This window comes from Ictidomys tridecemlineatus, chromosome 6 (assembly GCF_052094955.1).
Source record: "Ictidomys tridecemlineatus isolate mIctTri1 chromosome 6, mIctTri1.hap1, whole genome shotgun sequence".
NCBI lineage: Eukaryota > Metazoa > Chordata > Mammalia > Rodentia > Sciuridae > Ictidomys > Ictidomys tridecemlineatus.
In genome coordinates, this window is record NC_135482.1 from 64,951,973 (window position 1) to 64,976,447 (window position 24,475).

At 39.6% G+C, this 24,475-nt stretch overlaps 1 protein-coding gene and 1 long non-coding RNA gene across 2 annotated transcripts; one reads left to right on the plus strand and one right to left on the minus strand.

Annotated features, from left to right (window-relative positions):
* Positions 1–1,452: 1,452 nt before the first annotated feature.
* Positions 1,453–22,249, minus strand: Tmbim6 (transmembrane BAX inhibitor motif containing 6). Its single transcript, XM_005324926.5, has 10 exons — positions 22,092–22,249; positions 12,919–13,006; positions 12,068–12,176; positions 8,971–9,091; positions 7,028–7,076; positions 6,818–6,915; positions 6,378–6,457; positions 5,837–5,937; positions 4,831–4,906; positions 1,453–3,482 (listed from the first exon to the last, which is right to left on the minus strand). The coding sequence occupies exons 2-10, from the start codon at positions 12,972–12,974 to the stop codon at positions 3,459–3,461; spliced, it is 714 nt and encodes a 237-aa protein (XP_005324983.2). The 5' UTR covers positions 12,975–13,006; positions 22,092–22,249; the 3' UTR covers positions 1,453–3,458.
* LOC144364841 (uncharacterized) lies at positions 22,208–23,965 on the plus strand. Its single transcript, XR_013422927.1, has 2 exons — positions 22,208–22,611; positions 23,627–23,965. It is a non-coding gene; the product is annotated as an uncharacterized LOC144364841 (long non-coding RNA).
* The last annotated feature ends 510 nt before the right edge of the window (positions 23,966–24,475 follow it).

Consider the following 24,475-nt stretch of genomic DNA (forward strand, 5'->3'; position numbering starts at 1 on the left):
TGAATGACTAGAAAGAACTGAGCGATCCAGTTTATTTTCTGCATGGGGAGAAGCCCCGTCTGATCACAACAGGAAGGACATACTCTCTTCCAGCAATGAGTCTTCCATTTCCACTCCCCCCAATTGTCTGGTACAGGCCTGCAGATCCACCACTCACGGACCAAGAATCAGTTAGTCTTTTTTTTTTTTCTGTTGTGCTGGGGATTAAGTCCAGGTCTGTGCACAAACTAGGTCAGCACTCTACCACTGATGTACATCCCAGCTTTTTTCCTTTAGTTTTTTGAGATAAATTCTGGCCAGATGGGCTGGCTTAGAATTTGAGATTTTCCTTCCCCAAGCCTTCCCAACAGCTGGGATTACAGGATTGTGCAGCCTGACTTAGTTACCCTCTTCAGTTTAACTAGTAATGGGAGAGGAAAGAGAATAAAAAGTATGCTGTCTTCTACACTGATTGCAAAGATATGGGATAGGATTTTTGCACAAATCCTTCACTTTTCCCTCTCCACCTCAGCTGAAGCCATAGCCAGTATATAAATCAGGATGGAAAGGATGACACTGGCCCAGAAGGACTAACTTTATGTTACTTACACAGTGAAAAGCAGGGGCCCTGGAGTCAGTATGAACTTGGAATTGATCCTATTTAGTCAACACACCATCTTCTTGGGCTACTGGGAATATTAAAACAAAACAATCTATAAGACACTTTGCACAGTGCCCAATGTGTAAGCACTCAATCATGGCTTGTGCCTGCTCCCAGCACAAAGATAAACTTAGGCTTTAAAGTATTTTAAGATGAGCATGTCCTCAAAGTCAGCAACAGAGAAAATATTTAAAAGATCCTTTTTAAATTGGGAAAAATATTTAGCTGGCATGGAGATTATATATCGAGTCCAAATAGGTCAACTGGAAGTAACCTGGATCAACCATTCAGAATAACAAATCCTAACAGGAAGGACTGGGTCTACAGTGAACATGGCAACTAGAGGGCAAATGTGCTGAGATTGAATAGACTGATTGCAGGGCAAGCTCTGATTTATAATCTCATATAACATATAAGCTCTACAAGGGTAAGAATTTTAATTTCAATTTTAATTTAGTGATGCATCTAGAATGGAACCTGGCCAGTTAGTGAACAAAAGTACTTGGAGAATGAGTGAATATTAACTGCTTCTTTTCCATTTTCATCCCCAAATTCCAAAACATGAGTACAAATCTGAACTAACTTCATCTGCCACTACCCAGGTAATCTATGGTAAAAACAGGAGAGGACTGGAAAAAGACCTGGGCCATGTACTGCACAGAGAAAATCCCAACATATATGACTACCAAAGTGGGAGCTGTGGGGAGCTCCTCATTCCTATCTCTATTAACTAGCTCCACTCCCAACAAGTTAGACAGTACCCCAACCCCCTATCTAGCTGTGTCCTTGATTTTACACACATACACATCAGGAAAGGTTAAGGAATTTTCTTTATTTTTTACAAATTAAGACTATGTAGATATATATTTTTGAATCAAAAACACCTTTGTCTTCACAGTATGAGTTAGAGAATGCAGCCTGAGCTGAAAACCAAGGAACTAGAAAAGAAAGTGGAAATTACAGTGATACCTGTATTAAAAACCTGTTAGGCATTTTCTTTAAAAGTAGTTTCTTTATCTCTTATCATTCTTGGCACTGTTTCTAAAGAAAAACTCCTTTATCCCAAGCAAAAAAGCATTAAGAGATGGAGTCTGGCTTCGAAGGTGGAACTTAGATTCTCAGACTTGGCAGAGAAACACCAAATTTATGGAGAGTTGCTAATCAGGGCTTAATAGGAAGGAAATTCCTTTAGGAAATTCTCAAGTGGGAGGCTAGAGGCAGCAGTAGTTACACCAGAGGGCAGCATTCTCAACAGAAGCAAGTCATTTTCTAGGTGGCAGGCCACTTCTGGAACAGTTTCATGGAATGGCACAGTGACATCGTACACTGCAAACCACCAGCCACTGTGTCAAACTTTACTGGTTGTTCAGGGAGAGCCAAAAATAGTGAATTATTAGTAATGTTCTTTCAATAACTTTGTCCCTTTTACATTAAAACCTATGAATACCCTAGGCCACAATCACTCCTGATGCTGCCCTTCTGTGTACCTGGCTGTGGTAGTCCAGAGGAAGAAGCTGGCAATCCTCACTAGGACTACCTGCTCATGCTTGTAACCAGAAAGCTGCAAGGAATGGGAGCTCTGGCCAAGTCTGGTCACCTGACTCCTCCTTAAAAGACTGCAGACTTCTGGAAACAAGTGAAAGACCAAAACCTAAAGTGCATCTAAAAAATGAACACAAACCTACTGTCTCAAATCTCTGGCCTGAAACACCAATAGAGTCTAGGTGGGGTAAGACAAAAGAAACACACTGAACAGATGTTATGAATGCTGACTTGGCAAGTCCCCACAGTTCTGTTTCACTGTTCTGAACAGTGAAACAATCACTAAGTGTTGGTAGAGATTTGTCCCCCATTACCAAACATGTCCTCACCTAAGTTTGTTTGACAGAATTCATTCCAATTAGGCCCAGAGGCTCAATTGTTCTCCTTCCTTATCCTTCCTCTTTTGAAACCTTTATAGCCACCTAGTGGAGGCCACTCGGTAACTAAGGTATTAACCATTTTTAAAAACTAACAATGACAAAAATACAAAAACCAAGAGAAATTTGGAAATTGTTACCTCTACCTTGCTATACATTGTCAGCCTCTTCATAAATGCCTGATAAGAATTAGTCTCCCCTTTGTGCTAAAGTTCTCCCACCCCATGATGGAAAAGCGGGCAGATTCCCTGAGGGTCAGGCAGGGGTGGGAAAGGGAACAGACAGAAATCTACATTCCCTTTGTGATGGCAAGGCAGAAAGGTGTTTGCCAGACCAGCTTGGGCAGCACAAAGGAAGCAAAGCACCCAGAAAGGGGCAGGCTCTCTGCATTCTTTGTAGGGTTGACAGCTCAGATACAATGAGTCTGAGTTAACCAGAGGACTGTCAAACTTCTTCCCAATGGAAAAAAAACTGTCCAGTCCCATGGAAACTGCATGCAAATCAAACAATGCTAAGGAAGACTGGGCCAAGGTGGCTCTACCAAACAGTTTGGGTTCACTTGGTGAGGCTTGGTGGGAATGCTGACTCCTGGAGTATGCTCCCTCTGTTGACTCCACTCCTCATCATGGTGGGCTGATTGCCTGAGCAGAACAAAAGGCTAAGGATGGGGTAACAGAAAAGAAAATAAGGAAGAACCCCAGGAATATGAAGCCAAACTCCAAACTATAATCTGCTAATCAGTTTTTTGATCAAAAAATTCAAAATAGAGAAAACCACAAAGTACAAAAGCTTTTCTGATGCTTTTCATTTTCACAGAACACGCCACCTGTAATGTGTGCAAAGAGGACATGAGGGGTGGAGGGAGAGGAAGTCAAACTGGGAAAGGCTGGATGGTCATTTCACTTCTTCTCTTTCTTTTTGTCCTGTAAATGGAGAAAAACCACCCAATTAATTTTTGGCACCTGACATTCAAGCCCAAAGTCTTGAGTGAAGCTAGGAGTTGTGGTGCTTTCCTATAATCCCAGCTATTGGGGATGCTGAGGTAGGAAGATCACAAGTTTGAGGTGAGCCTCAGCACCTTAGAGAGACACTTGTCTCAAAATAAAAAATAAAAAAGGGCTGAGGATATAGCTTAGTGGTAGAGCACTCACTGAGCACTCACTACTGGATTCAATCCCCAATATGGGGGAAAAGAAAACTTTTGAGTGAGCTTTTTGGTTAGGGACTGGACTAGAAATGGATCTGGACTTGTTCCCACAGCTGAGCAAGAACTAAAATCTCAACCACCTTCCACTGGTGGTCCTTCCCCCAAAATTGCTGACAGACCTGATGAGAATAAAACTTAAGTAGTTGTCCCCACCCCAACCTAGGAGTACCTGGGTGAACTGCCTCACTTTGGTGTGAGTAGATGCCATGACTACTCAAAACCACCACAGTTCAGATCCCAGTCAGTCAAGGCTACACATTGGCAGTTTATCCTAAGAGAGCAAAACTAAGGCCAAGATCATCAACTTTCCTTTAGGACTGGAAAGCGGGAGTCCCCTCCCCCCCCTAGGAGAACATGAATTTCCTGTATAAGCCAACTTTCAGAGATAATCTAGTCTGGGGACTCTTCAATCAATCTTATGAAGCCCAATGGATTAAAGGAATAAAAATTGAGCTACTCTAATGAAAACTGGTATACCTGTTAGATGTTCAGTTCAATTAAGCACAGCCCACACAGAACCACCAATACCATCAAGTTACCTACCCCCTCCCACCCAATAAGGACTATAAAGAAAACCTTGCAGTTTCATTTATTCTCCTCTACTGCTGAACTAGATTATCTGATACAGAATTCCTACTTGAGAAAAAAGTTAAGACTAACAAATGGTTAAAACTGGTTTACTTTTGTAACTTACAAAAGCTGGCTGATATTATATTAACATTCTTTCCAGTATCTTTTTTACTAAATCATAATTATCTTTACAGCCCTTAAATTCTTTATATAGTAGTTCTCTTTCTTACTGCCTCTGAAGCTCTTTTCTCTTTGATACTAATCTCAGGGATCAGCTAAGGAAAAAAGAAAAGTTATTTTTACTTCTTCCTTTTTCTTCTCAGCTGAAGAATTCTCATTTACCTCTTGCTCAGTGGCCTGCTTTTTTGCTCAGGGGCCTGCTTTACAGTTACCCTGGACCTATAGAATGTGTTAGGCAAATTTCCAAATCTGAAGTTTCCTCAGATGCTGAGCTAAGGAGCCATTCTCTCATCTGCAGGTTGTAGTTGACTAACCTTGTCATTCATAGCCAGGATCATCATGAGTTTTCTGAAGAGAGTAACGAAATCTAAGAAGAGATCAATGCAGTGCCTGAAAGAGAAGAACCAAGTTATGAACTATATTTCCCACTTTTCCTTTATCCACAAGCCAGCAAAGACCAGAAAATAAATACTAACCCCACCCATGACACGCTCTTCTCCAACACTCCACCCCAACTAAGGAAGCAAAATTCTGTTGTCAGGAATCCTTTCCAACTCAATGAAGCCACGTGGCGTATAAAGATTGAGCTTTGGACTATGCAGAGGCCAAAGTCTGAACTCTGAAGTACTTTTATACCAACTGGTATAAAACTTTGAAAGGATTATGACACTTAGAAAACTATGTACATCTTACCTCTTTTATTGTTAAAAAAGTTTTCTTTTTAGAAGGGTGGTAGTGTGGAACCCAGTATTGAACCCAAGGGTACTCTACTACTAAGGTAAATCCCCAGTTCTTTTAAAATTTTGTATTCTGAGACAGGGTTTCACCACGTTGCTCAATCTGGTCTCAAATTTACAATCCTCCTAACTCAGCCTCCCAGGTAGCCGCAATTGCAAGCATGTGCCACTGCACCCAGTTTCAATATTAAATGTTTAAAAAATACAGAAACTATAAAGAGTAAAAAGAGAAAGGCCCTTTCCTTCTCTCCTGCTTATAAGTGACTACTATTAAAATTAAGGAGGTCTGGAGGTGTAGTTCAGGTGATACTTATCTGGCATGCATGAAGCTCTGGATTTAATTCCCAGCACTGCAAAAAGGGCAGGGTGGGAGGGACAATGAAACTATGGAAAAACAAATATACACTAGTCCAGTTTTAAAAAATCTATACCTTTAGGGAATTGGCAAATACTATGCTATCGATACCTAGTTCTAAAACCATGCTACCATATACATTCCTGAAGCTTTGCCACCTAAGTTCAGCCATGGAACAGAATAGTATGCTTCAACCTTTAGTCGTACAAGACTACTTCTCCTACTCACCAGATATAATCCTTATCGCCATTTTCAGCCTTTTCAATAATGAGTTGCGTATCAAAAAGGACAAAGCCACACATGATGACCAGCCCCACATACAGGTTTGCCTAACCAAAAAAGAATAAGATGAAGTTAGCATACAGTAGTAATAGTGGAGAGAAAAAGAGTTATATTTTCTGGCTCTTAGTTACTTAAAAGTATATTAAATGCTAATCCAGTAAACAATGATGAAGATCACACATTACTTCCCAAGACACAATTCTACTTTCACTTTTTTAGGTCACTGTTAGAGCTTCCACTATTTTTAATAAGCCATAGCTAGACTGACCTAAGGTCAAAGATCTCTGAGCAGACAACCTTTTCCTCAGGAATGCCCAACAACATTCAGCCCATACTTTCACCTGTAGCAGAAGCTCCATTTTACAGGGTTAGGTGGGAAGGCTTGGAAGGCACTGGAGGATTCCTAGCCTATCTTGCTTTAGGGTTAAGTGAGAAAAAAGCAGTATCAGGCAAATAGCTATTGGAAAGGTCCATGCAAAAATCTCACCTGGAAAAGCCAAATGGATCCAAAGAAAAGGTTCCCCAGGGAAGACAAGAGCATCAGGCTCATGGCTGACATCAGGATACCTATTAAGATATGATAAAAGGTCATCTTGAGAAGCCAAATAAAGCAATCTCATTAAGGCCATTTCTTATATACCCCCACAAAATGAAGGCTTTTTTTTTTTTTTTGAGAGAGAGAGAGAATTTTTTAATATTTATTTTTTTTAGTTTTTCGTCGGACACAACATCTTTTGTTTGTATGTGGTGCTGAGGAACAAACCCAGGCCGTACGAGCGCCAGGCGAGCGCTTGAGCCACATCCCCAGCCCCAAATGAAGGCTTTTAATAGCAACCCAAAAGTCACCATGGAATTGAGATAGGTAAGGAATCTGGTGAGAATTCTGGCTAGAGAAGAGCCCTGCTCCGTTTCCCAATCCACACCTACCTCCCAGAAAGAGATAGCTCCGGCGCCTGGCATAGAGTGCACTCAGGGTGAAGCAGGTAAAGATCATTGCTGTGCCCATGAAAGCAGTGGGAAGGATGCTATTAAAGAAAGAAAAAGACCATTACAGATTGAGGGCCACAGGTATATGGCCTATATTTAGTATGTTCATAAAGGTAAAAAAACACAAAATATTATTACTAAAACAGTTACCTAGGATTGACAGCAATGCACAATTCCAGAGCAGGTCCCAGGCCAACTCCTAGAAAACAAAAAACCCCAGAATACAATACTACCAAAAATTCTTGAAGAAAATCCTTGTCCAAAAACTAATTGTTAATAGCATAGGCACACTTGTGCTCCTAAAAACACAAACATGTGGACTAAAGTAATTAAATCTCTCTTCCTTAATAATTTTTAAGTGCTATACATAGAAGTTATTTATAAACACAGCTACAAAATTGTCCTCTTAACGCAAAATCATGGATGGATCTCAGGAGAAACAGAAATTAGAAAAGAATTGAAGCAGATATATGGAATATTTTTGAGTTGGAATGATGTGTGACTGTCTTGTGGACCTGATCAAGAATTAGTAAAAGAGGCTGGGTTTGTGACTCAGTGGCAGAGTGCTTGCCTAGCATGTATAAGGCACTGGGTTTGATCCCAAACACTGCATAACAATGAGCAAACAAAATAAAGGCATACTAATTTTTTTTTAAATTAGTAATAGGATAAAAGCAGGATCAGGTAACCAGAAACTATGCAGTTATGCAGGACTAACTCCCATTATAGCAAAGAAAGGCCAGACTGGTTCTGCAGGTAGACATCTGCCAACAGGAGAGCAATCTGTTCCAGCCCAGCGTTTCTCCTACTCTGGCTATTTCCTTTTCTCTCCCGATAATTCTACCCTTTAATGCCTTCAAAAACTAGCTTTCCTTAATCCAAAAATCTTAAACCCTAAATCCTTTCTTTTCTAAAATTTCCTTAACACTATATAGATTAGAATGTCACTCAGAACAAGTTGTATGAATCCAAGTTTGTTTTGCAAGTGTTCTTTTTTTTAAAGAATATTCAGATTTTTAAAAATATCTTTATTTTTGTTTATTTTTATGTGGTACTGGGGACTGAACCGAGGGCCTCACGCATGCAAGACAAGCGCTCTACCACTGAGCTACAACCCCAGCCCGCAGCTTAAGTCCTGTTTCTTTTAATGATAATGCACTCCCCTACCCCACCCCGACCCTTTGGTACTGAGGACTGAACCCAGAGGGGATTTACCACTGAGCCATATCCCCAGCCATTTTTATTTTTTATCTTGAGACAGTGTCTCACTAAGTTGCTTAGGGTCTCAATAAGTTCCTGAGGATGGCCTCAAACTTGTGATCCTCCTGCACCAGCCTCCCAAATTGCTAGGATTACAGGCATGCATCAGTATGCCTATCTCTACAATAATGCTTTTGTGTGTGTGTGTGTATGTGTATGGTGCTGGGGATTGAACTCAAGGCCTTGTGCAAGCAAGGCAAGCACTACCAACTGAGCTATATTCCAGACGTAATAATGCACTTTTAATTCTTCCCTTGAGAACCAGAGACCTGTGCTATACAATGAATAACCTCAATGTGTGGCTTTAATGATTGGCAGGCTTTGAACAGATGCTCCTGTGATAATCACTTGTGTGGGTCTAACTAAACCAGACTATCAGGTCTAGTTCAGTCCCATGCGTACCATTTACAAGCCACAAACCTTGTTCATTCCAGCACACAATACCTATTTTTGGATATAAAAATAGAAGTCACAGTTGCTAGTCACAAAACAGCTTATTCTATGAATAGGGAAGCTAGGGAAGCAACATGAATCTATAAGAAATAAGAAAGTAGTAACCAAAAAAAAAAAAAAAAAAAAAGGAAAGTAGTACAAGACAAAGCATATTCAAATATAAGTATGACTAGATAATATAAAGCTAGAAGAGGCCAGAAAGGAGAAATAAGAAATCATAGCACAGGGAGATACTTCATAAATGACTCTACCAAAGAGAAATCTTCTGAAGGAAAGCATGCTAGTTGGGGTAAATCAGAATAAATACAAATCCCAAGCTTTAGTCTAATGACATACAGTTCCCCTATGCCCTTCAAAATTAGACCAATCCTTTAACATACCTGTAAGGAAAGCAAATCCGGAGAGAAGTCCCAGTCTTTTCTGCTCAGTTTCATGGCTATGAGGTGTTGCCATCAGCCAAATCATTAATCCCAGGGAGCCCAAGGCAGAAAGTAAGCCAGCCTGTCAAGGCATACAATAATTAAATATTTGAAAATTTCAAATTTATTTTGCAGATCTTACTAGGTTCAAATACTAATCTAAACTTCCTAATATTTGCTTCTAAACTGGAGGCAAGGGAAAGGGTAATATTTTCTCAGGGGTGGGGAGAGAAACCAGAAGTTGCTGAAATGAAGGCTTTCCTGGCTTGGGTAGGTAGTACAACTACTCAAATCAAACTATGAGTCCTGCCTCAGAAACAAAAAAGATGAACCAATGTGACAAATGCCTGAAGAACATTTGATCTATAAGAATAAAATAATCCCTTTTGATCACTTGAAAAAGAAGGAAAAAAAAAAAGTAGCCTGGCAAGACAGTGCATGCATGTAATTCTGGCTACTAAGAGGCAGGAGGATCAAATCCAAGGATGTGCTGAGCAGATGTGCTGAGCATCTTAAGTGAGATCCTGCTGAGCATCTTAAGTGAGATCCTGTCTCAAAATCAAATAGAAAGGGCTGGAGATTAAAAAAAAAATCAGTGGTAGAGCACTTGCCTAGTATGAAGCCCTGGGTTCTATACCTGGTATCCCATGTGCCCCCCGCCCACACACACACACACAAAAACTGAGCGTGGTGGCACATGCCTGTAATCCCAACCACTCGCCTCGCAAGGCTGAGGCAGAATCTTAAGTTCAAAGTCAGCCTCAGCAACTTAGCAATGCTCTAAGCAACGCAGCAAGACCCTGTCTCTAATAAAATATAAAAAGGGCTGGGGATCTCTGGTATTAAAAAAACAAACAAACAAACAAAAAACCCTGATAAGTACCAAAATGTTTATAGTAATTGTTTTTTCATAATTTCTGGAGCTTACGGAGTTTCTTTTCTTTCTTTTCTTAAAGACTTCTTATCATTAGTCTACTTCTGAATTTTCTACAAAAAACATGTATTTGGTAAAAAGGACACTGAAGTTCCTATCTTTCTTTAACGGTACTATTCATTCTCAACATTCACAGTAGTTTTGTTACAAAATATATAACTATACAGCACCAGGCACACACACTAAGTACAAAGTCACAGTGGACAATGAATTGGTGAATACTCAGAAACTGCTACCAGAGTAACTATAGGATTAGGTTCTTTCAAGCCCCTTGTTACATTTTCACAAAACAACTAACATATAACCTTGTTTATGTGTTTCTATTTAAGGATATTTGTCATGTTGCTGATTCATTAACACTGAACTCATAGCCAACAGCACTAGAGCTAATGTCTAATAGACCTCATCTAACATATGCATTTTCTTTTTAAGGTATAATATAGGCTGGGGATATAGCTCAGTTGGTAGAGTGCTTACCTCATATGCACAGGGGCTGGGTTCAATCCCCAGAACCACAAAAAAAAAAAAAAAAAAAAAAAAAAGTATAACACAATCTTAGGAATACTACATAGCACCTCAATACCATCCTGTTTGAATTTCAAATAGCAAAATCACCAACAGAAAGCACAAAAATGGGCTGGGGGAGTAGCTCAAGGGTAGAAAGCAAATGTGAGGCCTTGGGTTTCTATCCCCAGGACCAAAAACCAACAAAACAAAACCAAAAAACCCCAGAGATGCACACATGGTATTAACCCTGTGAAAGAGTCACTTGATACAGTATTGAGAACTGAAACAAGAAAGCAGAAGTTGTGTTTCCTGACCTCCACTGGGAACAAGACTCAACATGAGAATCGAATTTTTCAAAGCTCTGCAAAAAGTGCTACCAGTACTAATTTTGGAGTTACAAACTTTAGTAATAGTTGAATCTCCAAATAAAGAATCAGTGAATAAAGAGGACTGACTATATTTTACTATATTACCTTAAAAAAGAAAGAAAGGAACTAAAAGGGCATCATCTAGAACTCAAGGTTCAAAAGCCCAGTCCTTGCGGGACACAGTGGTGCACACCTGTAATCCCAGCAACTCAAGAGGCCAAGGCAGGAGGATCCCAAAGTTAGGATAGTCTGGGCAACTTAAAACTCTTGTCTCAAAATAAAAAATAAAATGGGCTCAAGATTTAGCTCAATGGTAGAGAACTTGCCTAGTGTGTGCAAGGCCCTGGGTTCTACCCCTAGTACTGTCTGATGTAATTTTTCACACAACCCTTGCTAGAAAAAAAATTCCTGAGCAACAGATAGTTCTCCCCTGCAGTGGCAAATACCAACCCAAGCACACTCCTATGTTTGTTAAAAAGACACTCAAAAAGGATAAGGCTTGGTTAGTGAAAACTTCAAACTTTTTGATTCTTCTTCTTTTTTTTTTTTTTTTTTTTGGTACTGGGGATTGAACTCAGGGGCACTCAACCACTGAGCCACATCTGCAGCACTGTTTTGTATTTTATTTAGAAACAGGGACTCACTGAGTTGCCTGGCGACTCTCCATTGCTCAAGCTGGCTTTGAGCTAACAATCCTATCTCAGCCTCCGGAGCAGATGAGATTATAGAAGTGAGCCACAGTGATTATTCTTTGAACTGTGCCTTCTATTCTATTCCTGTTGCCATACACAACTCTCCCTCAAAACAGGAAAATGAGTTGAAGGTTCATCCAACCAAATAGATAACAGTAGATTAGAGAACAAAATAGGTCAAATCCATAATGGTCTCAATCTAGCCTTGCCTGATAATTAATGGTGCAAGCAGTATTCCGTATTCAAATACTCTACAGTCATTGAGGCAATAAAGAAGGGAGGAAAGACAGAAAGGCTACCATGTAAATGAACCTCAGCAGGCAAGTGATGACTCTTGATGGCAGCAACACACCATTCAGTGCCAAGGTTAAGATACATAATTTTCAGTAACTAGAGGGGCACACTTGCCAGAAAATTTAAATGGTTTTTCACATCTTGATTTAATGGCTGGCTGAGCTCAAACCTCAAACTACTGGGCACAGGAATGGACCATCCTGCTGAGTTGTTTTTTTCCTAAAGGACTCTGTCCTATGGGAAACAGAGAAACCCATTCTTACCTGAATGAAATGAGTGACCACATGGACATAAGCTCCCACAGCCGCCAGAAACATACAAAGGGCAAAACTGGCATAGACCTTCTTCAAGTGCTGCTGTGTCGAGGGGGTTCTAGGAAAGAATGTTCATAACAGTCATTGCTCTGGAGCAAATTCATCACCAAGCTAAGAATTATTTCTCCCTCTCTTCCCAGGGAAATATGTAAACACTGTATTTGTTATATTACTCTGTTATATACAAAGAGTTTGAGGTAGCAAATTTAACAAAAAAAGAATATTCTGAAAATAGGTCAACAATATTTTTTTGTATGGTGATGGGGCTTGAATGTAGGGCCTCTCACATACTAGGCAAGTACTCTAACACTAAGCTCTATTCTGAGTTCTTAACAGAATCTTAAACACCAGGGAAGAACCAAAAGCCCAAATTTATGAACAATCAGTAACCAAATTAAAATTAATTAATTTCCAGAGACCACATAGCAGCCATTAGAATCTAGGTACTTTTATCAAGTCCTCTGAAATCTAGCCAAGTTAATTTGCTAATTTATACATACAGACTAAACTAGGAAAAGAAACCACATGACAAGAAATGCGGTAATAAACCATAGGTCAAGACTGGCAAGGTGTGGCCTGCCTTATAATCTCAGTGACTAGGGAGGCTGAGGCAGGAGGATCACAGGTTCAAGGCTAGCCTCAACAATGTAGTGAGACCCTATCTCAACATAAAAACTAGGACTGGGAAAGCGATAAAAGCACCCCTGGGACCCGCCTCTCCCCACCATCCCCATCCCCCAAAAAAAGAAAGTAGAAAGGGGAAAAAAAAAAAAAAACATGGTTATGGTTAAAACACTTACATATGTGAAAATTTTAGAAGTGCATCAAAGTTGATCTTCCGATCAAATATGTTCATGGTTCTAGAGTCTGTGTGACACAGCCTCCGCTCTGTAGAATCAAGAAAAAAAAAGTTACTGTAAAAATCCTAACACATATAAAATAGCACAAACAATTTTCTTATAAGAAATAACGATGTGGGCTGGGGCTGGGGCTCAGTGGCAGAGCACTTGCCTAGCATGCATGAGGCACTGGGTTCGATCCTCAGCACCACATACAAATAAACAAAATAAAGGCATTCTGTTCACCTACAACTACAAAAAAAAAAAAAAAAATTAAGAAAGAAAAAGAAAGAGTGATGTAACCAGAGAGAAAAAAGCTTGAGAAAATAAGATTTTCTAAGATTCCATTGCTCTTACACAACCATTTTCACTTTATGTATGCCTAGGAATACACTAGCAATCACAGGCAACCATTTTAAGGAGGAAAGGAAATTAACCCACCCTTTTCTCCCCCCCAAACTATTTTCTTTCTCACATTATTTTATTATTATCATTTGATTTCTATTCTTTCAGAAGGTCATTAGCCCCTTAAAAGATAGTTTATAAGACAAATTCCCAATCAGCAATATAGATAAAGGGACTCAGTCACTGGTATATAAAGACATTTTATATAATAAGATGCTAGAGATTTCCCTCAGTAAGGGCACTTCAAGGATATTAAAAACAAACACACACACACAAAAAAAGCACAATAAAGCTCCCTCTGGCACTAGGACTTGAATTTTAAATATACACATGTATATTTAACACATAATACATTTTAAAATTGAACTAAAATGGGATTCACAATTTCAAAAGGAAAAAAGTTCCTACATCTGCAGGGAAAATTATACAGGAAGATTTAAAAAAAAAAAGGATCATTCTGTATTTTTTTTTGTATAGAACCTTTCTCAAGGAATGGTTGGCATAGTACCAAGATCTCCTAATATTCTTTACCCAGATTTTTGAACTGTTAATATTTCACCATATGTTTTATCTTCTTTCTCTAAAAATAGCATATATATAAAGACTTAAATAAATACTTTTCTACAAGCACCGTAGTGCATGCCTGAAATACGTGAACTCTCAGTTACCTGAGATTGAATTCAAATCCAGCCTGAACAACATAGCGAGACCCTATCACCATAAAAAAAAATATGTATATATATATATATATATATATATATATATATAATATGTATATATATATATGTATGTGGACTAGGGAATGTAGCTCAGAAGTAGAACACTCCTGGATTCAGTCTCTAGTACTATTTTTTTTAATATTTTATTTTTTAGTTATTGGCAGATACAACATCTTTGTTTGTATGTGGTGCTGAGGATCGAATCCGGGCCACAGGCATGCCAGGCAAGCACGTTACCGCTTGAGCCACATCCCCAGCCCCTCTAGTACTATTTAAAAAAATAAAAAATTATGTAGATATAATAATGCTCCTAAATATGTCAAGTGTGTATACCCTGAAAACAATGATAAAAACCAAGATATTAATACTGATATAATGCTATTATCTGATCTGCAGACCTTATTCAGATTTTCTCAACTATTCCAGTAAGTCAAAAACTAAACCATATCCAGGTTAGATTATGTGATTTATTTACCATAAAGTCAAGGTTCCACCATCAGCCCAGATTCTGGGGATTGAAATCCAGGGCCTAACGCATACTCAGGTAAGCACAGAACTAGGCACACCCCCAGAACCTCAAGTTTCCTTTTTTTTTTTTTAAATTTAAATACACCAAGCAAATGTCTCTGGAAATATTATTTTAAAAAAGTAGGAAAAAAATATTTTTTTCTACACTTAGCTGCTATTTAGCTTGATTACCTCAAGGTTTTTAAGTTCTGCTCACTCCCCTATCTCAATGTGATCCTAAATAAACACATTCAATCTACAGAACTAAAGATATGACACCAAGAGCTTTCATATTTCCTAAATAAAAATCCTCTCAATTCCTATTAGACCCATGATTACCACTTACTTAAAACCTACCAAAAGGTACTTCAAGGAAGACCAGATTCAGACACAAACTTTAATTGTTAGACGGGCTAACTACTTATATCCAATCTAATCACACCCAGGCCAACTCTCAACACGATTTAAGCCATGAAAGTTGGGAGTCCTCAAGTCAATTTCCTGAGGAGTCCGGGTCAGTAGAAATATACCACTATTGAAAATTCATAAATATCACTTCCACTGATTTCCTGGGATCCTCATCTCTCAAAACAAAACAGATGGCTGGCTTTATCTAATTTATTCCTCTCTTCTTTCACCAACATCCCTACTTACCTCACACTTTTTTTGTTAGTTGTTCTTAAAGATGGATACAGTATAAAGCTGCAGAACTTAACTAAAGCAGCTGCTTTCTCTTCTAAGTCACAGGGCTCTGGGCCCTCTTGATCTAGATGGTGCAATTATTGCAGGCTGTTGCAAGGCGAGGCACAACCTTCCATAACCATGATGAATGCTTCCTCTAGAGAGCACACTTACAGGACGGCAGAATTCAAGACCTGGAAAGTGTCTTTGCTTAAGGCTTCCATTATCGCCCCTAATGACATCCCTAGACAGAAACTGCAACAATACTGAAGCAACCTGCAAAGCCAAGTTTCTCAATATTCACAACAGCCTCTTCCAATTTCTAGAATCAAAAGAAGGGAGGGGACCTCAAATACCCAGGGAATTGTTAGTTAAAAAGGGGCAATAGTCATGTAACCTGACCCCTCTGAATGGAATCTGTGGGAGAGGATAAGGGCAGTATTAGCCAAGTTTGTTCCTTGATATTTCCCAAGGGCTCTCTCACAACTGTTGATGGAAAAGCCAAAATCATCAAAGGGTGGGAAGGAAGATATCAAATAATAATTTCTCCTTGATTTTGTCATCTGAAATAATAAATAAGATTTTCATTTTTTGGTATCACTGCTAATGCCAGGTGTAGTGGCACACACCTGTTATCCCAGCTACTGGGGAGGCTGAGGCAGGAAGCCAGCCTGGGTAACTCAGTGAGACTCTGTATCAAAAAATAAAAAGGCCCTAGCACTACCAAAAAAAAAAAAAAAGGTTGGGGGACACACAACTGGGGAAGTGGTTCAGTGTTAAAGTGCCCCTGAGTTCCTAGTGGGTTTTTTTTTTTTTTTTTTTTTGTGTGTGTGTGTGTGTAGTCTGCTGAATGCTGGAGTCAGGAGAAGTTGCCTCAGTGTATACAATTTAACATTAAACTGGTTAGTAGAAAAAACACTGTTCACATGATTAATTAGGTTGAGAATTTTCCCTCCCCGTTTATTAATTCAATCCTATCCTCACATATTCAGAAGGTTCCAAACTGAGTTATAAGAAAAATCCCAATGGTTAGGGAAAAAAAAAATGTGGAAAGCCTGAAAATTTTCTTTCTTATTTCTTTTTTTTTTTTTTTTGCACCTACTAGGGATTGAACCCAGGGGCACCTCACCTCTGAGCTACATCCTCAACCCTTTTAAAAATTTTTTTATTTTCACTGAATGTGGTGACGACGCATGCCTGTATTCCCAGCAACTCAGGAGACTGAGGCAGGAGGACCACAAAGCCAGCCTCAGCAACTTAGCAAGACCCTGAATAAAACAAAAAAGCAGGGAAGGGTGTTGGGAATGTAGCTCAGTGGTTGTGCAACCTTGAGTTCATTCCCTGGCAGCACTGGGAATTGAATTCAGGGGCTCTACTACCATGAACTACCCCAAGGTTCTTAAAAAAAATAAAATTAAAAAAAAACCTGGGGCTGGGGATGTGGCTCAAGCAGTAGGCGATCGTGCAGCCAGGGTTTGATCCTCAGTACCACATACAAACAAAGATGTTGTGTCCACCAGAAAACTAAAAAATAATAATAATAATAATAAAATTCTCTCTAAAAAAAAAAAGAAAGAAAGAAAATTTTTTTTTTAAATTTTGAAACAGGGTCTTGCTAAGTTGCCCAGTCTGGCCTGGAACTATATAACTATATCCCTAACATAGTGCTTAAGAGCACCACCTGAGGCTGGGGTGTAGCTCAGCGGTACAGGGAATGTGTAAGGCACTGGGTTCAAATTCCCAGCATCAAAAAAAAAAAAAAAAAAAAAAAAGCATTGCATGTTTCTGTATCCTAACTGTTATTTTCTTAGTTGTGTTAGTACCCAAAGCAAGTTTCTGGTACTAATCTCACTGTGTTTCAGTTTCATCATTTGTAAAATATTTTTTACTTCATAGGGTTGAAGAGTAAGTAAAATCTTACAAATGGGGCTGGGGTTGTGGCTCAGTGGTGGGGTGCTCCCCTAGCATGTGTAAGACACTGGATTCCACTCTCAGCACCACATAAAATTAAATAAAGTCACTGTGTTCATCTACAACTAAAGAAAAATATTTTTAAAAAATTATTAAAAATGAAGTGCTTAGAATAGTGCTTTGTACACAGGACAACTCAGAACGTGTAAACTAAAAGGTCTAGTTTTATTTATTTGGTAGTGCTGGGAATGGAACGTGGGGGCCTTACACATTTTAGGCAAGTGTTCTACCTCTGAGCTACACTCCTAACCCAAAAAGCCTAGTTTTAGAAGACATTTATCCTAGGCCTGATTCCCATATGCCATGTAAACTAATTTTTTAAAATACATTACTCAAGGGCTAAAGATACAGCTCAGTGGTAGAGCACTTGCCTAGCATGCATGAGACCCTGAGTTTGATTCCCAGCACTGGGGAAAAAAAATTCTCAATATATTATTCATGACAGTTGACTCTATCATGAATACCTAATATATCCCTGAGAGTAAAGTTAAATGGGGGGGGGTGTCTAAGAAAAATGTAAACTGAAATTTAATGGATCTTGATAATTTTACTGGTTAAAATTACTTTTGTTTAAATGATATACTTCTACTCTGGCACATTTATACTATACCTCCTATCCCACAGGGCCACAAGGTGTTTTGAGACGGCCTAATAACCACTAAATGATAATCCTATATGGTAGAGAATTTCATAAAGTAAATGGTCATTAGGGTGATGCCACCCCAAGGAGGTAGTCTGAGGGTAGGTCAGATCAATTTTAGGACACTCCAAGGAATCCCCTTTCAAGTAGGACTGGGCTTTGATTATTCTGGATCAAGACCCTAAAATGGGGCTGAGGATGTGGTTCAGTAGTAAAGTGCTTGCCTGGCACACATGAGGCCCTGGGTTCAAATTTCCAAGCATAAATTAATAAATAAATCCCTAAAATGTCTTGAGCCTTTCAACTTGGACCCAAATCCATGGATTGGCTAACACTGAGTTTATCTCTGGAGGAGGCTGCCTCAAGAAATAACAAAACAGTAATTGAAGATAGAATACCCCCAACATTAGGTGCTTTTGGAGGGCACCAAACTTTGATACTACCAAATCTCTCTCTAACTACATCTGTTTGACAGAAATGAATTAAAGAAGGTCCCAATATCCTAAACACACAATTTTCTTCTGGCAAAAACCAGTAATCTCTCCCAACACCATCATATTTAGCCCAAATGAGAGCAAGTATAATTAAGACCAAAAGCACAACCACTTCACCCTCACCTGTGAAGCTCTATTTTTAAAGGTTTTTTTTATTTATTCCAGTTAATTGTGCAGGAACTTCTCACCTTGAGAACAGGTAGTTTGCATCTGATTCAACCCTACTATCCCCCAGATTTAAACACAATATAGTCTCTAGGCAAATCCAGACCTTGTTATCCGATCAAGAGTCCTGTGACCTCAAATCAATATTCCTCATTGGTTTAAAGGGGAACCTACCTTCAGGGGTCCTTCCTCTGATCCCCAAAGCCAATCCTATCACTATAGCCTTTCTCTCTTTGGTCTTAAGCACTCTCTTTGGGTAATGTGTACAATATAAAAAATTCAAAGGGCTCCATAACATTTCATTAGAAACTAGGGGACAAACCTGGGTGAAGTGGAAGACATTTGTACCAGATTCTATAGCCAAGTCTAAGTGACAAAGAAAACTGAGAAGAGGGTTGGGGATGTGGCTCAAGCGGTAGCGCGCTCGCCTGGCATGCGCGCGGCCTGGGTTCGATCCTCAGCACCACATACAAACAAAGATGTTGTATCTGCCAAGAACTAAAAAATAAATATTAAAAATTCTCTCTCTCTCCCTCTCTCTCTTAAAAAAAAAAAAAAAAAACTGAGAAGAAAGAACATCATGAGACTATTTAGTGGTTTCCCCAGAGGAGATTAATACCCTTGGGTAGTTTATGAAATAAAATGAAACTCTTTAGACCAGCAGTAATACCTTCTATAATAATATTACCAAAATATATGATGATTTCTCTTTTGCATAGATTTGGTGACTTTGAAATTTGTTTCATTTGTACTGTATTTATTAGGTGTATCAAAATATTATTGTAGAAAATTTTTTTTCTTTTATTTAAGGCTTGACCCTTGATGGTTATTTTTCATTTTAGGACAAGGGTAAAGATACAAACGATACCTGAAACAAAAACGAGGGATTTGACAAGACATTTTATAAGAAAATTCTACAACTTTCAAAGTGGTTTTATATACATAAGGTTTTTTGATCTTCACATGAATCCATGAGGAAAGAGCAAGAATGATTAGTTCCATGTTAAGGATTAAAAGGAAAAAAAAAAAGGTGTTAAATGTCAGTGTAATAGTGACAAGAGAACAGCATCTGGAGTTACAAGTCTTGCCTTCTTCTACCATATAACCTTAGAAAAATCATTTTACTGACCATAATCTTGGCTTCCTCATCTAGATGATTAAAACCTGCTCTACTGAATGTCAATACGAAAATCTGTATTATTCCATTGTAAAGGACTAAACAGACATTAGAACTGATTTGATCAACATCAGAAAGTCAAAATAAACACAGCCAGAATTAGAAAGTTAAAATAAATAGAGTCAGAATGAGATTCAGGGTCTTCTGACTTCTATATAGTCTGGTGTTCTTTCTACTATTGCACCCTACAATAGAAAAAGTAAGCTTTCCCTTAAGGCAGTTTCAGCCACAGATCAAGTGAAATCTTTAAACCAGAGGCACCTGTCATCCTAGTGCCTTGGGAGGCTGAGGCAGGAGTATTTTGAGTTCAAAACCAGCCTCAGCAACTTAGCAAGTCCCTAAGCAACTCTGAGAACCTGTCTCTAAATACAAAAAAAAAAAAAAAGAAGAAACCTTTAAACCAAACCAGACAAAACTTCCAAAATAAATGCTGATTCCTATTACACTCTTGTATTTTTCAACATTTCTACAAAGAGCATGAACTCTATATTGTGAGGGAAAAATTGAAAATGTTAACTAAGTATTTACATTAAGTTTACCTTTTTCTATTCTTCAGCAAAGTAAGACTTTATTCAGATCAATAGTGGGGGAAGGGAGAGAGAAGGAGGGCACTAAGACATGTTTCCACAAGATGAATAATGGAAAAAGGAAACTCTGGATCCAAATTACAGATTACAATTCTCAGGATTCAACCCTATACTGGAGGGAACATGGCAGTGAATCTAAACATCGACATATTATTGAAATTATAAAAATTAGACAAAGAAAGAGGAACAAGAAAACACCAGAGTAAATCTAATAATTATAAAAATATGAATACAGAAGTCGTGAAAAGGTGATTATACAATTCCAATAATCTTTTACTAAATTCTTATACTACCCATACAGTCAAAAGATAACTATAAATAAATATCAATAAGTTTAAAAAAATTCATTTGCCATTATCTTTTAACCTTGAACTCCTTGTATTTTAGGCACAGTCAGCTCTTCTACTGGTTACACATTCACAAATTAACTATTGCTAGAATAGAGTCTCAAGTTCAAAGTGATTTTTGTTGTTCTATGTTAATGGAATCAAATGTTCATGCTAAGAGAGCTCTCCAAATTCGGGAGAGAGAAGTTCATAGAAGGAATCAAGTTTTACTCAAAGTCGGTCCTCAAGACAAGAGGACCTCAAATCTCCAGCTTCGGAGGGCAGAGTGCAGAATGGGCTTTTATAGGAGAAAAAGGGGGTACAGACAGACAATGGGCACGCTGGGCGGGGTCTTTCACTCAGGGCTGAGTTTTCTTTTTTTCTGGGGTAGAATCGCAATGGACTTCGATCTCCTGTGGTTAGTTATCTAAAACCCAAAGGGCTACTCTTCAGCAGAAAGGATAAGGAATGGGCAAAAGGCAAAAGGAAGGTGAGGGGAGCTAGGTACAGTTTCAGATGAGCTACGGTTACATTCGGTAAATGGAAGGCTGATGGAGTAGGCAATGCAACATGGGCTGATATGTTAAAGCAATTCCACACTTTGTAAACATACAAAAAATATCAACGCCTACTTCACAGCTTCAGTCTAAGAAAAAAAGCAATCGGCCAACGACGTGCTTCCTGAGCCGACTTTAGGACGGCCACAGAGTTCAAGAACAAGCAATCAAGGCCACCTCACCTGTCCAAAGGTAACCAATCAGACCAGAGCAGGGTTACCCCGTGGGGCTGGGAAGCCAAGCCCCAGTGCCCTCTCTCTTACTGCCTCTGCCTTTGGCTCCCAAGTAACTAAGGAATCTTGCGTGTCATAGAGGAGTGTGACATCACCCACGCCACCGTGACTGGGCAGCCTGCCCAACCAGGCCCTACCTCCAGTCCCGGATCCCAGCAGCTCGCTTAGAGACAACCAGACCAGAAAGTCTGCAGCAGAGTAGCAATTGGCTGATAGGGCGGGGGTGACCACAAACCACTGAGGTTTCACTTTCATTCACCTCGGAAGGAAGGAAGGGGGACGTGCCCTGAATTCAAGAGGTCAAGACTGGAACCTGCGTCTGCACTTAGTTGAGGAGGAGGCGAAGGAAAGCAGAGGCAGAAGGCGGATGAGAGGGAGAGAAAAAAGCTACTGAAAACGCCGCCGAAAGCGTTCTGGAGCAAAATCCCGGCGGCGGCGCCCCCAAAAGACCACGCAGACTTGCCCCCGCCCCGTACAGTTGCGCATGCGCGACAATAATTCTCCGGCTTCCTCCCCGCCCAGTTTTCCGGGTCTCGACGCGAAGTGGGCCCGGTTTCCTAACGTGAAATCTGTCCCAAAACGGAAGCAACTCTCTCTCTTGTTCGGACAACGACCTCGGGCTCCCTTTCCATTTCTCACTCCCGGTTTGCCCATTCCTAGCTTCAGACGTACCTTCTTAACCCGCCACTCAGGAGCCTACCAGCTCTTCTAACACCGGATGTGCTCTGACCCTCCCAGGGTCGGCTTCAGACTCTTTACCCAGCGCTCGCCCCCCCCTCCGACGCTTAAGGGCAGTTCTTATTGGCCATTGGCTGCACTTTTGCCTTTCCATTGGCCGTACGTGCATAAACAACGTTTGCTTACTTCAGAATCATTAGCCAAAGTCCTTGTCCATCACGCATGGTCACCAATAGGCGTCGTAACAATAGACCTACGCCTTCTTCCCGCATGGTAAGGAGGGATGATCATCCACCGCTGTCTCTAGTGGAGAAGTAAAGAGGTGCAGGTTCCGCTGGAGACTCCTGGAGCCAACATAATGCGTTGTAGGATAGCTCTACATAGACCTGGGATTCTGGTTTTAGGCTTCTCATGGAACGAACGGAAAAACGATTCAGAGAACACATCGAAAAAGCTCCCTTGCTGCGGGTGAGGTGACGGCATGCCTGAAATCCCAGCTACTCCAGAGACTGAGGCAAGAGGATTTTGAGTTCGAGACCGATTTCAGCAACTTGGAGAGCCATTGTCTCAAAATGAAAAATAAAAGGGTTGGAGATGTAGCTCAGTGATAAAGCGCCCCTGGGTTAAATCCTTAGTACCGAGAAGGAAAAGTGGGGGAGGGGGGGAGCGCAGGATTTAAAGTGTCTTGATTACTAGACAATGTCATTCTGATTTTGTGAGGTGTGTGGTTTTGTGAGCATTTTAAAATCGGTAATAATTTCTCATTCTACATAAATATTGACTTTATTACGTAATTTTAGAGCCCCACAGTTGTTTACGTTTCAGTCAGTACTCGCCCCTGCTCCCATTTTACACACGTCAGACATTCCTTTGCAGGTAGTCTCATCTTTCTCCTCCAAGATCTTTTCTGGGTACTCTGGAGACTTGCTCAACAATGCCAACTTTTAAAATTCACTTACATAAAATTCACCTTTTTAAAGTATACATTTCACGGTGGGGATGTGGCTCAAGCGGTAGCGCGCTCACCTGGCTTGCGTGCACCCCGGGTTCGATCCTCAGCACCACATACAAACAAAGATGTTGTGTCCCCCAAAAACTAAAAAATAAATAAATAAATAAAAATAAAATAAAGTATACATTTCAGTGGCTTTTAGTATACTGTATTCACAAGATTGTGAATAGACATTTATCCCATCTTCTTGGGATAAATGTCTATTCAAAATTTTTGCCCATTGTTAAAGATATTTGTCCTATTATTCAGTTGTGGGAATTCTTTATAAAATCTAGAAATTATCAGATATATGGCTTCCGAGTATTTAAATTATCAGATATATGGCTATGGCTTTCAACTATTCTATGTGGTGTTTTGTTTTTTCTTCTTCCTTGATTTTTTTTTTTTTTTTAAGTGGTGTTGGGATTGAACCCAGGGCATTGTGTTTGCCAGGAAAGCCCTCTACCAACTGAGCTATTTCCCCAACCCTCCTTGGTAGTTCTTTGAAGTAAGATGGTTTGTATTTCTTTATTTATAGGTACTGGGACCTCCAACATGCTAGGCAAGCATTCTACCACTGAGCTACATACCCAGCCAGGTCCTGCAACGCCCCCTCACCCCCAGCCGCCAGGGTCTTGCTAAATTGCTGAGGCTAGCCTGGAACTATAACGTATGATTCTCTTGCCTCAGTCTTCCTAGTTATTGGGATTATGGATGTATGCCACTATGCCCAAACCCAGTTTTTAATTTTGGTGAATCAAGTTTCTTTATTTTTCTTTAGTTGTCTGTGCTTTGTGTTTCATATCTAACAATGTGATACATTTTAATTAAATTGTTTATATGAATAGAATCTCACAAGAAAGTAATTGCTTCTAAATACTGTTTCCATTTCTGAGTATCATTTACTTTCAGAGAGCAGGGAATTAGACTACACCATTTTCAGGGAAGGTATACTGGGAACTGAATCCAGGGGGGCTCTACCACTGAACTACATTTCTAGACCTTTTTTTTTTTTTTTCTTTTTTTGAGACAGGTTCTAAGTTTTCCAGGCTGGCTCTGAACTTGTGATCTCCTGCTCAGCCTCCTGAGTATAGACAACACCTTTTTCAGGGTAGAATATCAAAAAATTTGAGAGCATGTTTACAACCACTACTTGAGCACCTGAGTCGGGTGGGAGGGTGTTTCCATCAAGGATGATGGGTGAAGCATCAGGAAGGGAAAGTTCTCAATATAAAATGTTGAGGGTTTTTTCTTCTTTTTTTTATTGCAGTACAATTAAAAGAATACAAACTACTCTTACACCCATGCCTCTATCAAAGTGGAAAAATAAAAAACATGGAGAGAGAGCTTGAATGCTTCCCCCAAAATGGAGAGAACTTTATTTCTG